This window comes from Halichoerus grypus, chromosome 14 (genome assembly GCF_964656455.1).
Source record: "Halichoerus grypus chromosome 14, mHalGry1.hap1.1, whole genome shotgun sequence".
Classification (NCBI taxonomy): Eukaryota; Metazoa; Chordata; class Mammalia; order Carnivora; family Phocidae; genus Halichoerus; species Halichoerus grypus.
Window position 1 is genome coordinate 30,079,221 of NC_135725.1, and position 14,661 is coordinate 30,093,881.

General features: G+C 38.7%; 1 protein-coding gene and 1 pseudogene across 1 annotated transcript in view; one reads left to right on the forward strand and one right to left on the reverse strand.

Moving 5' to 3' along the window:
- The window catches only part of ZNF782 (zinc finger protein 782), a 63,575-nt gene extending 54,658 nt beyond the window's left edge, over nt 1–8,917 (reverse strand). Inside the window, exons 1-3 of the mRNA XM_036115815.2 lie at nt 8,806–8,917; nt 6,565–6,620; nt 1,847–1,973 (exon numbers count right to left, since the gene is read on the reverse strand). Of these exons, the coding sequence (XP_035971708.1) occupies nt 1,847–1,973; nt 6,565–6,620; nt 8,806–8,818 (196 nt within the window). The 5' untranslated portion in view covers nt 8,819–8,917. The remainder of the gene's footprint in view (nt 1–1,846; nt 1,974–6,564; nt 6,621–8,805) is intronic.
- Nucleotides 8,918–13,057: 4,140 nt separating this feature from the next.
- On the forward strand, nt 13,058–13,529 carry LOC118550608 (large ribosomal subunit protein eL32 pseudogene; annotated as a pseudogene).
- Nucleotides 13,530–14,661: the final 1,132 nt, after the last annotated feature.

Consider the following 14,661-nt stretch of genomic DNA (forward strand, 5'->3'; position numbering starts at 1 on the left):
AATATCAAGTTGTACAGCTAAAATATATAATTTTAATTTGTCATTATATATCAGTAAAGATGGAAAAAATGCACAGAAGCCATAAACAGACACTTTCCTAAGGATACATACATGGCACACGGGAGCATTAGAAATATTTAACATCACTAGCTATTAAGGAAATGCAAATTAAGACCATGATGAGCCACCACTATATACCCATTACAACCACTATTACAAAAAATAGTTACGATACCAAACACTAGGAAAAATAGGGAGTAACTGGATTTCTCATACACTGCTGGTGCAAATGGAAAATGGTGCAGCCATTCTGAAAAATAGTTTGGCAGTTTCTTAAAGAGTGAAACGTATACTTACCATACAACCCCAATCATACTCCTAGGCATTTATCCCAGAGAATAATAATTTATGTTCATACAAAAACTCTGACATCAATGTTCATAGCAGCTTTATTTATAATAGCCCCTAATAAGAAACAACCAAAATGTCTTTCAACAGGTGAATGGCCAAATAAATGTTATATTCACACTGTGGAATACTAGGTAGATGAAGAGTGGATTAGTAGTTGGTAGAGATTAGGGATAGTGTGGGAGAGGGGATGGGTATGATTATAAAGAGGTAGCATGAAAGAAATCTTTGGGGCAATAAGACAGTTTTATATCTTAATTGTTGTGGTGATTACACAAATCTCCACATGAGATAAAATGGTGTAGAGCTATTCATACACACTGTACCAATGTCTATTTACTGGCATTGATATATTATAGTTATGCAAGATATAAGCATTGGGGAAAACTTTTGAAGAATAAAACTGTGCCAATTACCATCATTAAAAAGTTTCTTCCAAAGTATATGTAAAATAACAATAATTGGAAAACATTTTCTTCTTAAAAAGGCAAGACAAAGATAGAGGAAAAAAGCTTGCAAAATATATATTAGACAAAGGTCTGAACTTCTGAGAAGATGGAAAACCCCAAAAAACTAAACTAAAAAAATGGAGCTGAAAATGTGATCACTCCATTAAAGGAGATTATTACTGGTAAAAAAAAGCCCATGAAAAGAGGTTCCAAATTGTTAATCATCAGGGAAATACAAATTAAAACACCATAAGATATAACTAGATCCTAACTAGAATGGTTAAAAATAATAAGACTTATCAAACCAAATGCTGGTAACCAGAGAGCAATGAGAACCCTCAGACATTGCTCACAGGCATGAAAAACAGTAGAGCCAACTTAGAAACATTTGGCAGTTTCTTATCAAGTTACATATAAACTTACCACTCCTAGGTATTTACACAAGGGAAATGAAAACATGTTGATACAAAGACTTGTATAAACGTTCATAGCAGTTTTATTCATAATAGCCCCGAACTGGAAGAAAGCCCATGGATCTATCAACTGAAAGGATGACACACACACACATCCATGAGTCTCAAAAGCATTTATGCTAAGTGAAAGAAGCCAGACAAAAGAGAGTATATACTTTATGGTTCTATTTATACAAAATTTGAGAAAAGGCAAAGTGCTTGCATTAGAAAGCATATCAGTGAGATAGAGAGTTAGGGATGGAGGTACAAGAGGGGGTACAAGAGGGGGTTAGGGATGGAGGTACCCGCAAAGGGGTACAAGAATCTTTTAGGGGTGATGGAAACATTCCAAATTACAAGTTTGATGATGAAAATCTACTACGTAATTTTTCACAACTCATTGACTTATATACTGAAAAGTCCTGAGTTTTATTTTCTGTTAAACACACCCCAACAAAAGTGATTAACATTTTAAAAAGAAAAAAGAAAAACCAGAATATGCAGTCAAAAGGGAGTCACGTGGTAAGGTGTGCTCACCCACTGAGACGAGGTGGCTGTAGTTCTCTAGCATCACATCTCGGTACAGAGTCCTCTGAGCAGAGTCCATCTGCCGCCACTCCTCCTGGGTGAACTCCACAGTCACATCCTTGAATGACACTGACGCCTGCAACAGGACATTTCTGATCAATCTGAGGCCAGAATCAGGGACATGGAAACAATTTTTGGAAACTAAGTCTTACTATGTTTACCTTAGAGTTTAAAACAAAATGCTATAAAGGATGACTATCATGGCCCTAACTCTGTCTTATACTTTGGGGATATGCACACAGTTAGTTTAAAAAAAAAAAAAAATTCTCATGCTCTGATTTATTTATTTATTTTTAATTTATACACATATATTGTCAATATAATGAGAAAACTTAGTGCCTTATTTTTTAAGGTAAAGTTATTATAAACAGGATTCCTGTATACATTTCCCATACACCAACAGATTATGCTGAGCACTTGGTACAGTATACACATATCAATCTGGAGATCTCTGCTGGGGTAATAGAGAACTAACGAAGAGACACATGTAAGACTGGGAAAGTATTTACACACCACCAGATTCATACTTGAGGAGCAATGCTTTAGAACAGGATTTCTTCAACTTGGCACTGCTAACACTGTGGGACAGATAATGCTATTTCTGTGAAAGACTGTCCTGTGTATTTTATTTTATTTTATTTTATTTATTTATTTATTATTTATTTATTTATTTGACAGAGAGAGACACAGCGAGAGAGGGAACACAAACGGGGGGAGCTGCAGAGGGAGAAGCAGGCTCCCCGCTGAGCAGGGAGCCCGATGCGGGGCTCGATCCCAGGACCCTGAGATCATGACCTGAGCCGAAGGCAGACGCTTAACGACTGAGCCACCCAGGCGCCCCTGTCCTGTGTATTTTAGAATATATATCAATATCTCTCTCTTCTACTGATTAGATGCCAGCAACATCCCAGTTGTGACCATCAAAAATATCTCCAAACATTGCCAAATGTCTCCTGGGGAGCAAAATCATCTCCAGTTAGGAACCATTGCTCTGTACAATATCTTAAGCAGCAAAACAAAATACCCAATTTAAGAGATGGCTTATACTAAAGCAAAGTTAAAGAATGGGAAATTAATTCTTATAGAAAACAAAATCTTCTCATTATTTTCCTGTGCACCTATATACAGAGATGCTGCATAAGCAACTGGGTAAATACGGATGCCATATGCAGAGATTAGAAGAATTAAGTACAAGTCAGAGGTTGGGTCATTGTGAGGCGGATGTTCTTCGTTTGCACTCAAAACACCTGTAGAAAATATAGATGGAATTATTTATTTCATTGTTGGTTGCATGACTTTGGAACAGACAGAGGTCTAAAATGAAAATAAGGAATTAGGAGATATCAGTCATTAAGATGGCTAACTGAAGTCATCAGAAAAAAAGGGATGGCTCAAAAAGGACAGAGAAACAGGAGAGAAAAGGACCAAGTAGAGAATTCAAGGGAATAGCAAAATTTCAGGCAGGTAGAAAAAGAAAGGCCATGAAGACTGAGAAAGAATTCTGAAATGGCAGAAAGAAAAATTGGAAAGATTAGAGTACTGGAAATTAAAAGGAAGAAGAATTAAAGGCATGATTCCTCTAGTTCAAGGGAATAGATTGAGCATACACATTTACCTCCCTGCCTTTAAAAACACACTCAGGTAAAATACGAGACCTACTATAAAATATGACAAAAGAGGAATACAGAGAAACGTCCCAGCAGAAGGCCCCAAAATTTGAACAAATTCTGGAAGATAGAGGGTAAGACAGTATTAGATAAGCAAAACATGAGAATGTTGGCCACACTTTAATACAAACATAGACGTGGGCAGAAGGAGCAGGGAAGTGATGAAAGTCTAAAAAGACATCCAACCTTAAACTGAACAGGACCTAGAACCACGTGTGTAATAGGAAGAATGAGTAACACAGTAAATTTCCTATTTGAATACAAGTGACATCATTCAAATGCGTGAGAAAAGTCTGGACCCAAAAATGTCACAGGGTAACTAGATGGCCACCTGGGAAAAGACTGTTTCTTGTACCACAGAGCAGGATAAAAATTAAAATGTATTCAAAATCTAACTGTAAAAAATAAAATCAAATTTCAGAAGACTACACAGAACAATTATTTTATATTGGAGTGGGAAATGCCCAATTATGACTGAAAATCCAGGAACATTAATGAAAAAACTCCTAGATTTGACATAAAAATCAAATGCTTTGGGGTGCCTGGGTGGCTCAGTCAGTTAAGTGTCTGTCTTCGGCTCAGGTCATGATCCCAGGATCTTGGGATCGAGCCCGCACTGGGCTCCCTGCTCAGTGGGGAGCCTGCTTTTCCCTCTCCCTCTGCCCCTCCCTGCTGCTCGTGCACACTTGCTCTCTCACTCTCTCACACATGCTGTCTCTCTCTCTCAAATAAATAAAGAAAATCTTTAAAAAAAATCAAATGCCTTTATGACAAAAAAAAAAAAAATCACGAGCAAGGCAAAATTACAAAAACCTTTAGGGAAATTGTGCAATGTATATCACAGAGAAAGGGCTAGAATGTTATAGTGGATACAGTAATTAAAATCAGTACATCAATAGGAAAACAAGTAAGGGATGAACAGTTCAACAAAAAAAGAAATCTAGATTAATTACAAACAAAAAAGAATGTTCCACACCTCACTCATGAGAAAAGCTTATAAAACTAAACTGAGATTATTTTAATCACATTGGTAAAAATTCAAAATTTGACAGCATGCTCTATTTGCAAGATTGTAGAAAAGAAACACACACTCCCAGATTGTTGGCTCTACCTTAAATTACATCCAGAGTTTGACCACTTCAAAGCAACTAACACCATTATGATCATAATTTCTTGCTAGGATTATAGAAACAGACTCCTACATTGTTCCTGCTTCTAGTCTAGGGTCTATCTTCAGACAGTAGACAGTGTTATTCTTGAAAACTGTAGTCAAAACTATCCTTTTGTGTCAAACCCCAAATCCTCAAAACCCTCCATATCACCTAAGTGAATGGAAAGAGATACTGTGTTCATTAATTGGAAGACTCATTATGATCAAGATGTTAATTCTTCCCAAGTTGATCTCTACACTATAGATTCTGTGGATTCAGTGCAATCAAAATCAAAATCTCAGCAGGCTCTTTTGAGACAGAGAGGAAGATTTTCAAAACTTTCTATAAAGAAGCAAAGGACCTAGAATATCCAAAACAATTTAAAAAAAGAACAAAGTTGGAAGACTCACATTATCTGATTTCAAGAGTTACTGTAAAGAGACACTCATCAAGATAGGTCTGGTATTAGCAAACGGATTAACACCAGTCATCAGAAGTGAACAGAGTCCAGAAACAGACCCTACATGCATTACTAATTGGTTTCCCACGAACATGCCAACGCAATTAATGGACAAAGTATATTTTTGTCAACAAATGGTGCTGACAGGTGGGTAGGTAAAGGTAGAGAGCACAAATATGACAAGTATATGTCCCTCAATTCCCAATATTTAGAGTCCACTGCCTGCACAGAATATTAAGACCCTCAGACCCTGAAATTCTAGGTTTCAGATTGGGCCAACTAGAACATATTTTGTCCTTTTCTGATTAGCAGCCTTTATGCTAAAATAAAATTTAAAAGCTGATCAAAAAAGGAATTACTGTTATAACAGATAAAGACTTTGAAATCCTAAGACAATGCTATTAACAAATTCATGAAAATACATTTAAAAACGTAAATAAAACGAACAATTTTCTATGAAAATGTAATATCAAAAGTTATATTAAGAAAAATATAGGGGTGCCTGGGTGGCTCAGTCAGTTAAGAATCTGAGTCTTGATTTCGGCTCAGGTTATGATCTCAGTGTCATGTGATCAAGCTCTGCAACGAGCTCTGTGCTCAGCAGGTACTCTGCTTGAGATTCTCTCTCTCCCTCTCCATTTGCCCCTCCCCCCATGCTTTTTCTCTCTCTCTGTCAAATAAATAAATCTGAAAATAAAAGAAAAAAATACAAATCCAATATAGGCTTATGACTAATAAGTTAACAACCAGAGTCTTCACGCTAAAGTCTTCTAAAGGTCTAAATCTATATGTAAATTTCACAAAAATCCACATGTAATACAATTTTCTCATCTTTTGCTAGAAAAGGAGCAGAAAAGTTCTCCATTTACTTTCATAAAACTATGACCATGATACCATACTTGGACAGAGAAACAAGAAAGTATAGTCTAATCCAACTTGTGGATACAGAAATATAAGCCCTGAATATAGTATTAGCAAAAGGCCTGAGGAAAATATGTAAGAAGCAACTTACCACACTTATTAGCAACTAGGGTGTATACAGGAATTCAAGTTAATATTAGAAAATATGTTACACTGTTTACAGTATTCAGATGAAAGGAAATAAGCTCTAGTTTTATTCCAATCCATACACAAGAGACAATCAATAATTCAATGCACATTCATGACTAACATGAAATCTTAGCAACCTGGTACATGGAGGGAACCTAACCCTACTCTAAGAAAAGTTACCTACTAAAAGCTGAAAGAAAACATCACAGCTGATAGTCAAACTGTATATTTTTGCTCAAGATTGATGTTTCTAGTTGTTCTTTTCCATTTAATGCATGGATCCTTCTAAACCTCATAAATCCATTACAATACTAAGCGGGGAATAAATGAAGAGCTCACCTGAGGTGTGTTCATTTTCTGTGGCTCTTGGGAGAGTGTAGAGAACTGTGGTTCAGCTGAGGGGACAGAAAGAAGACAGGGGTCATGAGATCTGGCCTATCTTACAGCTCCTACACTCACCTTCCCAAATCTCAGCACCCCAGTGGAGGATCATCCATCCTCCTCACAGGCACGGGACCCTCTGGACCTTGAAAAGGAATGAGAAGGAGCATGTACAGGCAGCACCACCTGTCTGGTGTGACTCTGAAATGATCATGGGCTTAAATCTGCAGTTTTTTACTGAGTGAACATAAAATTTTCTTGACTGATTTAACAATAATGCATGTGTTCTTGTGACTAACACAAAGCAACACGTTAGTTGAATTAGAGTACGCCAAAGGATGAGACACTATTCTTTCAGTCAAATTACCTTAGCAGACAAACGCTCAGCAATCATCATTTACATATTTTTCTCAGTAATATTATTTACCCCCTGGTATAGAAATCCATGGCAAGCCTACTAAAAGAGATGGGATGCTTCAAGACAGGAATTTTTAATTGTTTTAGCGGTGGTGATGTATTTTTCAAAAGGCCCCTTTGATAAGATGCTTTTGGTAACTTACCTGGAAGAGAGTAAGCTCCACTCTTTTCCTCCTAACTCTCTCACAAACTGGGTTTTCCCAAACAAGTCATTGAACCTTTCTGGTTCACTGAAGCTTTCAAAAGAGAAGTAGATGAGCTCGGAAAACACTTCCCTTATCAGCATTCTGGAATCCTGTGAGGTCAGGATAATGTCACTAGTGTCACATGTGGGGATGGACAGGTGGGACAGCAGTGCAACATCTATAGAGTGAGGGCCATTTAAGGGCAGTGGAGACAGAATTTCCTCCCTCTGCCTGGTTATCCCCTACCCCCAAACCTTGCTGTCACAAGCCCTCCAAGAAGTGGCCTTTCCTGAGCAGCCTGCCCCTGGACCACCCCAGCTCACTTCACTCTTCTCAAGGCTGGCCCCAACCCTCCTGTCACACAGTGTGGTTTATCACTAAGTCTAGCTTATTCTGGGTAAGGGGATCAGGAACTGCTTCTGACCTTGCAAATCTAGGATCTGCTCCTTTCTGGCCCTTCTGTCTCTTCACTAAAGCTCTGGAGAGAGGTCTAAGGTCAGAGGGGTGCTCTCTTCCAGGTAAGACTCCTATTCACAGAGGTCCCCTGCTTCCTACCCCACAGGGGTTTACTTTGTTTCAAGGCAATTGGGACATGGACCTAAAAACTCATTTTAGGGGCAAAACCAAGAGTCTTGGAATTTATTATAATATCACACTTAAAAGACAGCCTGACAACACAGAAGGGGCCAGGAACCTCTGTCTGACCCAAGGGACCTGAAGACACACTAAAAATACCAGAGTAAATTTGATATATGGTCGGATTCCATCAACATTCACCTTCCCTTATATCCTTGGGGATCTGGGGACAGGCCACTTTGCTAAGTGCTGTGAACGCTGCAATGCTGGTTTCAGGCAGGGGTGATATTTAGACAATGCCTGAGATTGGAAGTAAAGCACACTTGCCCTTGAATCCGAACTCCCTCACTGCTAGCTTGAGACCTGGGCACATCATTCCACCAAGCTGAACCTGGGTTGTTTTTTAATTTTTGTTTGTTTTTTATTTGTTTTAAGTGGTTGTGAGGTTATGTTAAACCATCCAATGAAAACAACAGTGTCTTCTAACTATAAGAGCAGCTGTCATTTACGCAGGGCATAATACGCGGCACTTGTCTAAATACTTTACAAGTGATGACTTAGATCTAAGTTTCAAAACAACCCCATGGAACAGTCATATTAATATAATTTTGAGATGAGAAACCCGTCTCTTACCCAGGTTCCTTCTATCGCCTCTGCTGGAATTTACCCGGGCCTTTTCTGGCTCCCGAGCTCAGGCTCTCACCGCACTCACAGTCACCATCAGCGTTTTAAACGCACCTTGCCCCCCGCCGCCACTAAGTCGGGCTGCAGGCGTGTCCAACCACACTGTCCCTACACACCCAGGACCGCACCGAGCCCCTACTCAAGACCAGGCTCAGCCCCACCTGCGCGCCCGGCGCGGGAGGGCCAGGGTTCTCCCCCTACCTCCCCACACACCCCCACCGGCCTTCTGTCGGTCGAGGGCTGGCCGGGGCGCCTACCAGGGTATCCCCAAAACTTCCCGCTCCCGGCCCTAGACACAAGCGCGCCCCTCCCATAGAGAGCTCCCCTGCACTCTCACCCCAGGTGCGCATCCTTTACTTTCGAGTAGAGTAGAGCCGAGGGCTCTCAAACAGCTCTCCTGCAGTCCAGAGAAGACGAATGAGGAGGCGGAGCTACGGCTGCCCTTGCGCAAAAGGAGCCCCGAATTCTCTTCCCAGAGTGCCACGCGGCGAACTAAGAATACAGGACTACATTTCCCGTAGACCTCCGCGGCCACTTTTCATGTTGCTCTTTTGGCATTTCCGTGTTTTAGAAAGCTAGAGGCTGCTGGTTTTTGTTTTGTTTTGGTTTATGTTTTTAAGATGTTTTATTTATTTATTTGACACAGAGAGAGCGAGAGCGAGAGACAGAGAGCAAGCACCAGCAGGGGGAATGGCAGGCAGCGGAGAAGCAGGCTCTCTGCTGAGCAAGGAGCCCCATGCGGAACTCAATCCCAGGACCCCGGGATTATGACCTGAGCCAAAGGCAGCCGCTTAACCGACTGAGCCATCCAGGCGCCCTAGAGGCTGCTGTTTTTAAAACTTTCACGCCCAGGTTCTCTCCAAGCTGGAAGAGATTAAGGGTGAAATTTGAACTCTCCTGCCAAATGCAAAGGGTGCTCCTCTATTGGCTCTCTATTGAAATAGCATTTCCCCTCTTTGGTTATTTGGAGACAATGGGAAAACTTGAATATGGATCGGATATTGAAAATACTAAAATTACGGTTACTTAGGTAAAGTGTGAAAAAAAATTGAAGTTATGCAGGAAAAATGATTTTGTAAAAAAAAAAAAGGCATGACGACTGAGGTATTTAGGATTGAAATGATAAAGCTATAAAATTATAATCATAATTTTTCAGCCTGAGACTTCCACCCTGTCCCTTTACAGCCACCGGACCCACCGACCCCTGAGCTCCCACCTGGTGCCCTTGGAGCCCAGTGTGGAGCTTCTACTGGGGGTCAAGACAGGTGCTGTAGGTGTGGATGTATATAGGATGTTTTTTGATGAATTATCTTTTTCAATAAATTTTTATATTAGTTATCTTGGATTTCCATGTGCATACCAACAAGTTTGCTTGTTTTTTGCTGACATTTATAATTCTTTGTCATTCTCTAAGGAATTACAAGTAAAAGCACAAAATGGGTCAAACTATATTAAATCAATCATAATTGACTTTAACATAAAGATCACTAATGGAGGAAAAGTAGTCATTACATATGTTCATTTAAGAAACATTTATTGAAAACCTGCTGTGCAAGAGACATTCTAGATGCTGGGATAGAAATATCAGATAAAAGATCAAATTCCCTATCCCCGTGGACTTTATGATCAGAGTTGTTTTGTGGACCTATTAGGATCCCCTCAAGAAACAGGTGTCAATTGTCAAGAAACAATAGGACCCTGAGGAGAGTCTAATAAACAGGGCTCTAAAAACATGGGTAGGGTTGGTAAATCATCCTATAACTCGTGATGATAAGGAGGCATTATCACCACCAGGCTCATAGTGAATATAGGTAATGTTACCAGAACCTGGCAGAAAAGGCTACCCTTATAAGAGCAGTGGCCTTAGGAAGAGAAACATAATGGCCATTAATTACATGGCTCAGCACAAAGAGCCGAAGGAATAAATACCCAAACCTCACTTGTACTCCTCCCTCTAATGTCCTATCCTCAGTCAAGCATTTATAAACCTCATTTAATACCTATTCTTAGAATTCCATCCACATATATCTCCTCTAGACCTTTTTGTCATCAAATTTCCAGTCTTATTCTTGTCTATCCCCCTACTACTCAACAACTCATTGAGCTATTGGACATGAATCAACACAAAATTCAAGACATGTCTCTTCTTCACAAAGTGAACAATTAAATAAAACTCCTCAAAACTCTGCCCACTGGGAGGATTTCTTTTCCACACATTTCAGAACCACCCCTAAGTGAGACTGCAATTGCAGCAGCCATAACTTCCCATGATGACACTATACACTGAAGATTCGAGTTGAAGGAGATTTGACTGGCTTCCTTGGAGACTTTTGGGGAATGATTAATTGTATATACTGATGACTGAGTGTGAGGAATTTTGTCAAAGGGACCCAGTCTGCCCTTCAGTCAAAGCCTCCTGTCTTTAAAGTAGGATATATCAAGGACTGGAAAAAGGATCTGAAGCCCTGTTATAATGATTTTTGTTAATTTTCTGTCCATGAGACCCAGAATTTCATATATAGATATATATCTTAAGAAGTATTGTAGGACGGTGTCCATCTACTTCATTTTGATGGACTTCATGATCAAAGAGCCACCACTGCAGATCCCTTCAGGTCACTAAAAAAGATGAGTGCACATGAGAATGACTCAGAATTTTAAAAAAATATTTGTCGGGATCCCATTAGAGAAACACAAGCATATCTCAAATATATAGTGGGATGGGTTCCAGACTACCACAATAAAGTGGATATTGCACTAAAGTGAATCAAATGAAATTTTTTGGTTCCCCAATGCATATAATAGTTATGCTTATGCTATATTGTTGTTTACTAAGTGTGCAATAGCATCATGTGTTAAAAACAATGTCATGTCTTAATTAAAAATACTTTATTGATAAAAGATTTGTCCTCTGAGCTTTTAGCAACTCATAATCACTGATCACAGATCACCATAACAAATATAATAATAAAGTTTGAAATATTGTGAAAATTACTGAAAGGTGACCCAGAAACATGAAGTGAGCAGGTGATGTCAGAAAAATGGTGTCAATAGACTTGCTTGATTGTGCTTTTGCACTTTTTACAATTTGAAACCTTCAATTTGTAAACCGATTTATGACAAATTAAAACCTTCAATTTGTGAAGAAAAAAACCCACCACAATATCTGCAAAGCAAAATAAAATGAAGTGCAATACAATGAGTTATGTCTATATATATTTCATTGGTGTGAAATGCACCATGGGCTGCTCCTGAGCCCACAGTGAGTATACTTGTATTGATAAATTTGGCCCTGTCCAAACATAATTCATCCTTCTTGGCCTAATATTCTAAGGATCCACCCACATATATGCTATTTAGTTTCAGCTTGTACTATTGAGCAAGATCCTGAGTTCCTTGTGTGTGTGTTTTAATTTCTGGATTAGCCTTGCAATTTCCCTTCTGAGCATAGCTGGTTTTTTATTCCCATTATGGGCTTTGAGTCAGCAAGGGAAGCTGTATAGGGAAAGCCTGGACAGTGTGCATTCTTTTTGAGTGATAAGTTGTATTAAGATCATCCTTTAGGATTTAGAGAGAAATAGAGGACAGCCACTGTCAGAAGTAAGTTAACCCTCACTTCTTTTTCTCAGCTCCTCCCAAGCAGTGGTTTTTAGTATACCTTAAAAGTCTTACAGTTGCAGAGAGTGTGCCAATTACAATGAAACCTGAACTGCCTTGTAAGCCTCAAAGGTCTAATATACCTTTAATGCCTAGTTGTACACCAAAGGCAAAGTGCACAGAACAGAAAATAGCTATTCTGACCAACTGCTAGTAGATGTTTGACCATATCCTTCTTTTCTGATAATAATTTTGGGCTTCTTGGATGCTTGGTAAATCCATGTAAGTGAAGGAATATCATTTCCTCACCTTGATCTTGACCTCACTCAAAGTCCATTCTAGCAGGGATTGGGGGAGAAGTTGTACTTACCTGGTGTCGATCCTCATATGGGTAGTGATAATTTTATAGAATATTTAGGACCGTACTGTCTCTCTTGAAGGTATTCTTGTATTCAAACCTTATCTGAATGAGTACTTAACATAAATTCCATCTATTGAGAGCCCAAATATATTAGATCATTTTTTAAACTTTTCAGACACGCCCATCTGGGAACTCTCCCTCTTGATTTCTGTAACTATAGATTTGTTTTGTCTTCTCTAGAGTTTCATGCAAAAGGAATCACACAGTGATACTCTTTTGTGGTGGCTTTTTTAAAATTCAGGATAATAATTTAGAAATTCGTCTTACAGTTGAATTCTAGCAATGCAGAAACAGAGACACACAGGGAGAAACAACTGCTTATGAGATCAAGGGGTACTCAAGGTGCCCAAAGGTTCAGGCTATATCTGAATCCAAGTACATGTACTCATTCCAGTTTTCTGGTTCCTAGACTTTCCCAATAAATGTCTCACATCTCATCTAATATACTTTCTCAAATTGTGGGTCCAATAGTTATCATAATTTTTTGAAGAAATAGTGGCCCCAAACTCCCCAAATTTGTTAAAAATATTAATTTACAACTCTCTTCCTCGGCGCTGCCTGCAGAGGTGGCAGCCATCTGTTACTGGGTATCATGGCTACCCTCAGACCTCTGGTGAAGCCCAAGATAGTTAAAAAGAGGACCAAGAAGTTCATCCAGCACCAGTCAGACCGCTATGTCAAAATTAAGCACAACTGGCGGAAACCCAGAGGCACTGACAATAGGGTGCACAGAAGATTCAAGGGCCAGAACTTGATGCCCAACATTGGTTACGGCAACAACAAGAAAACAAAGCACATGTTGCCCAGTGGCTTCCAGAAGTTCCTAGTCCACAACGTCAAGGAGCTTGAAGTGCTGCTAATGTGCAACAAATCTTACTGTGCAGAGATTGCTCACAGTGTCTCCTCCAAGAACCACAAAGCTATTGTGGAAAGAGCAGCCCAGCTGGCAATCACAGTCACCAATCCCAACGCCAGGCTGCGCAGCAAAGAAAATGAATAGACAGCTTGTTGTGCATGTCATATTTGTGTTAATAAAACCATAAAACTACCATAAAAATATTAATTTACACATCTAGAGAAGCTTAATGAACCACAAGTAGGATAAATTCAAAGAGATTTATACTTAGACACATCATAGTTGAAGTGTTAAAAGCCACACGCAAAGAGAAAATCTTGAAAGAAGCAAGAGAAAAACAATTTTTTAAAAAGATTTTCTTTATTATTTGAGAGAAAGCATGAGCAGGGGGAGGTGCAGAGTGAGAGGGAGAAGCATGCTCCCCACTGAGTGGGGAGCCAGATACGGGTCTCAATCCCAGGACCCTGAAATCATGATCTGAGCCGAAGGCAGATGCTTAACTGACTGAGCAACCCAGACACCCTGAGAAAAATAATTTAATATGTACAAGAGAGCATCAATATAAATAATGTCTAACTTCCCACCAGAGAAAATGGACCCTAAAAGGCAGTGGAATGATATATTCAAAATGCTGAAAGAAAAAACGGCTAATGAAAAATTTTTTATCCAGTGAAACTATCTACCAGTTATAAAGGTAAAATAAAGACATTCCAAAATTTAAAAAGATTGAGAGGACTCCTTGATATCAGAACTGATTTATCACAAATACTAAAGAAAATTCTTTGGAATCTGGAAAGGAATCACACCAGATGGTAGCTCAAATTAACTGGAAAAAATATAGAGTGTAGAAGTAATAAATATCCATGTTAAAAATAAAAGAATCTAAATACATTTTCATGTTTCTTCTGTTAAATTCTTTAAAAAACATAACTTTGTGTAAAGAAATAATTATAACACTGTAACATTGATTTGTAATATACAGATGTAATATATATGAAAATAATAGCTCAAGAGGGGAAAAGAATGGAGTTATGTTAGAGAAAACATTTTATATTTCATGGGAATCAAGTTAACATTAATTTGAAATAAACTGTGGTGAGTTAAGATGCATATTGGAATTTCTAGAGCAGACACTAGGAAATTGATTTACAAATATAGTAAAAAATAATCAAAAAAGGAATTAAAATGATATACTAAAAGATTTATTTAACACAAAAGAAGTTAGTAAAGGAAGAACAGAGGAACAAAGAAGGCTAAAGACAGAAAACAAAATAGCAAAATGGCAATTGTAACTCTGAACCTGTTAATAACTGCATTAA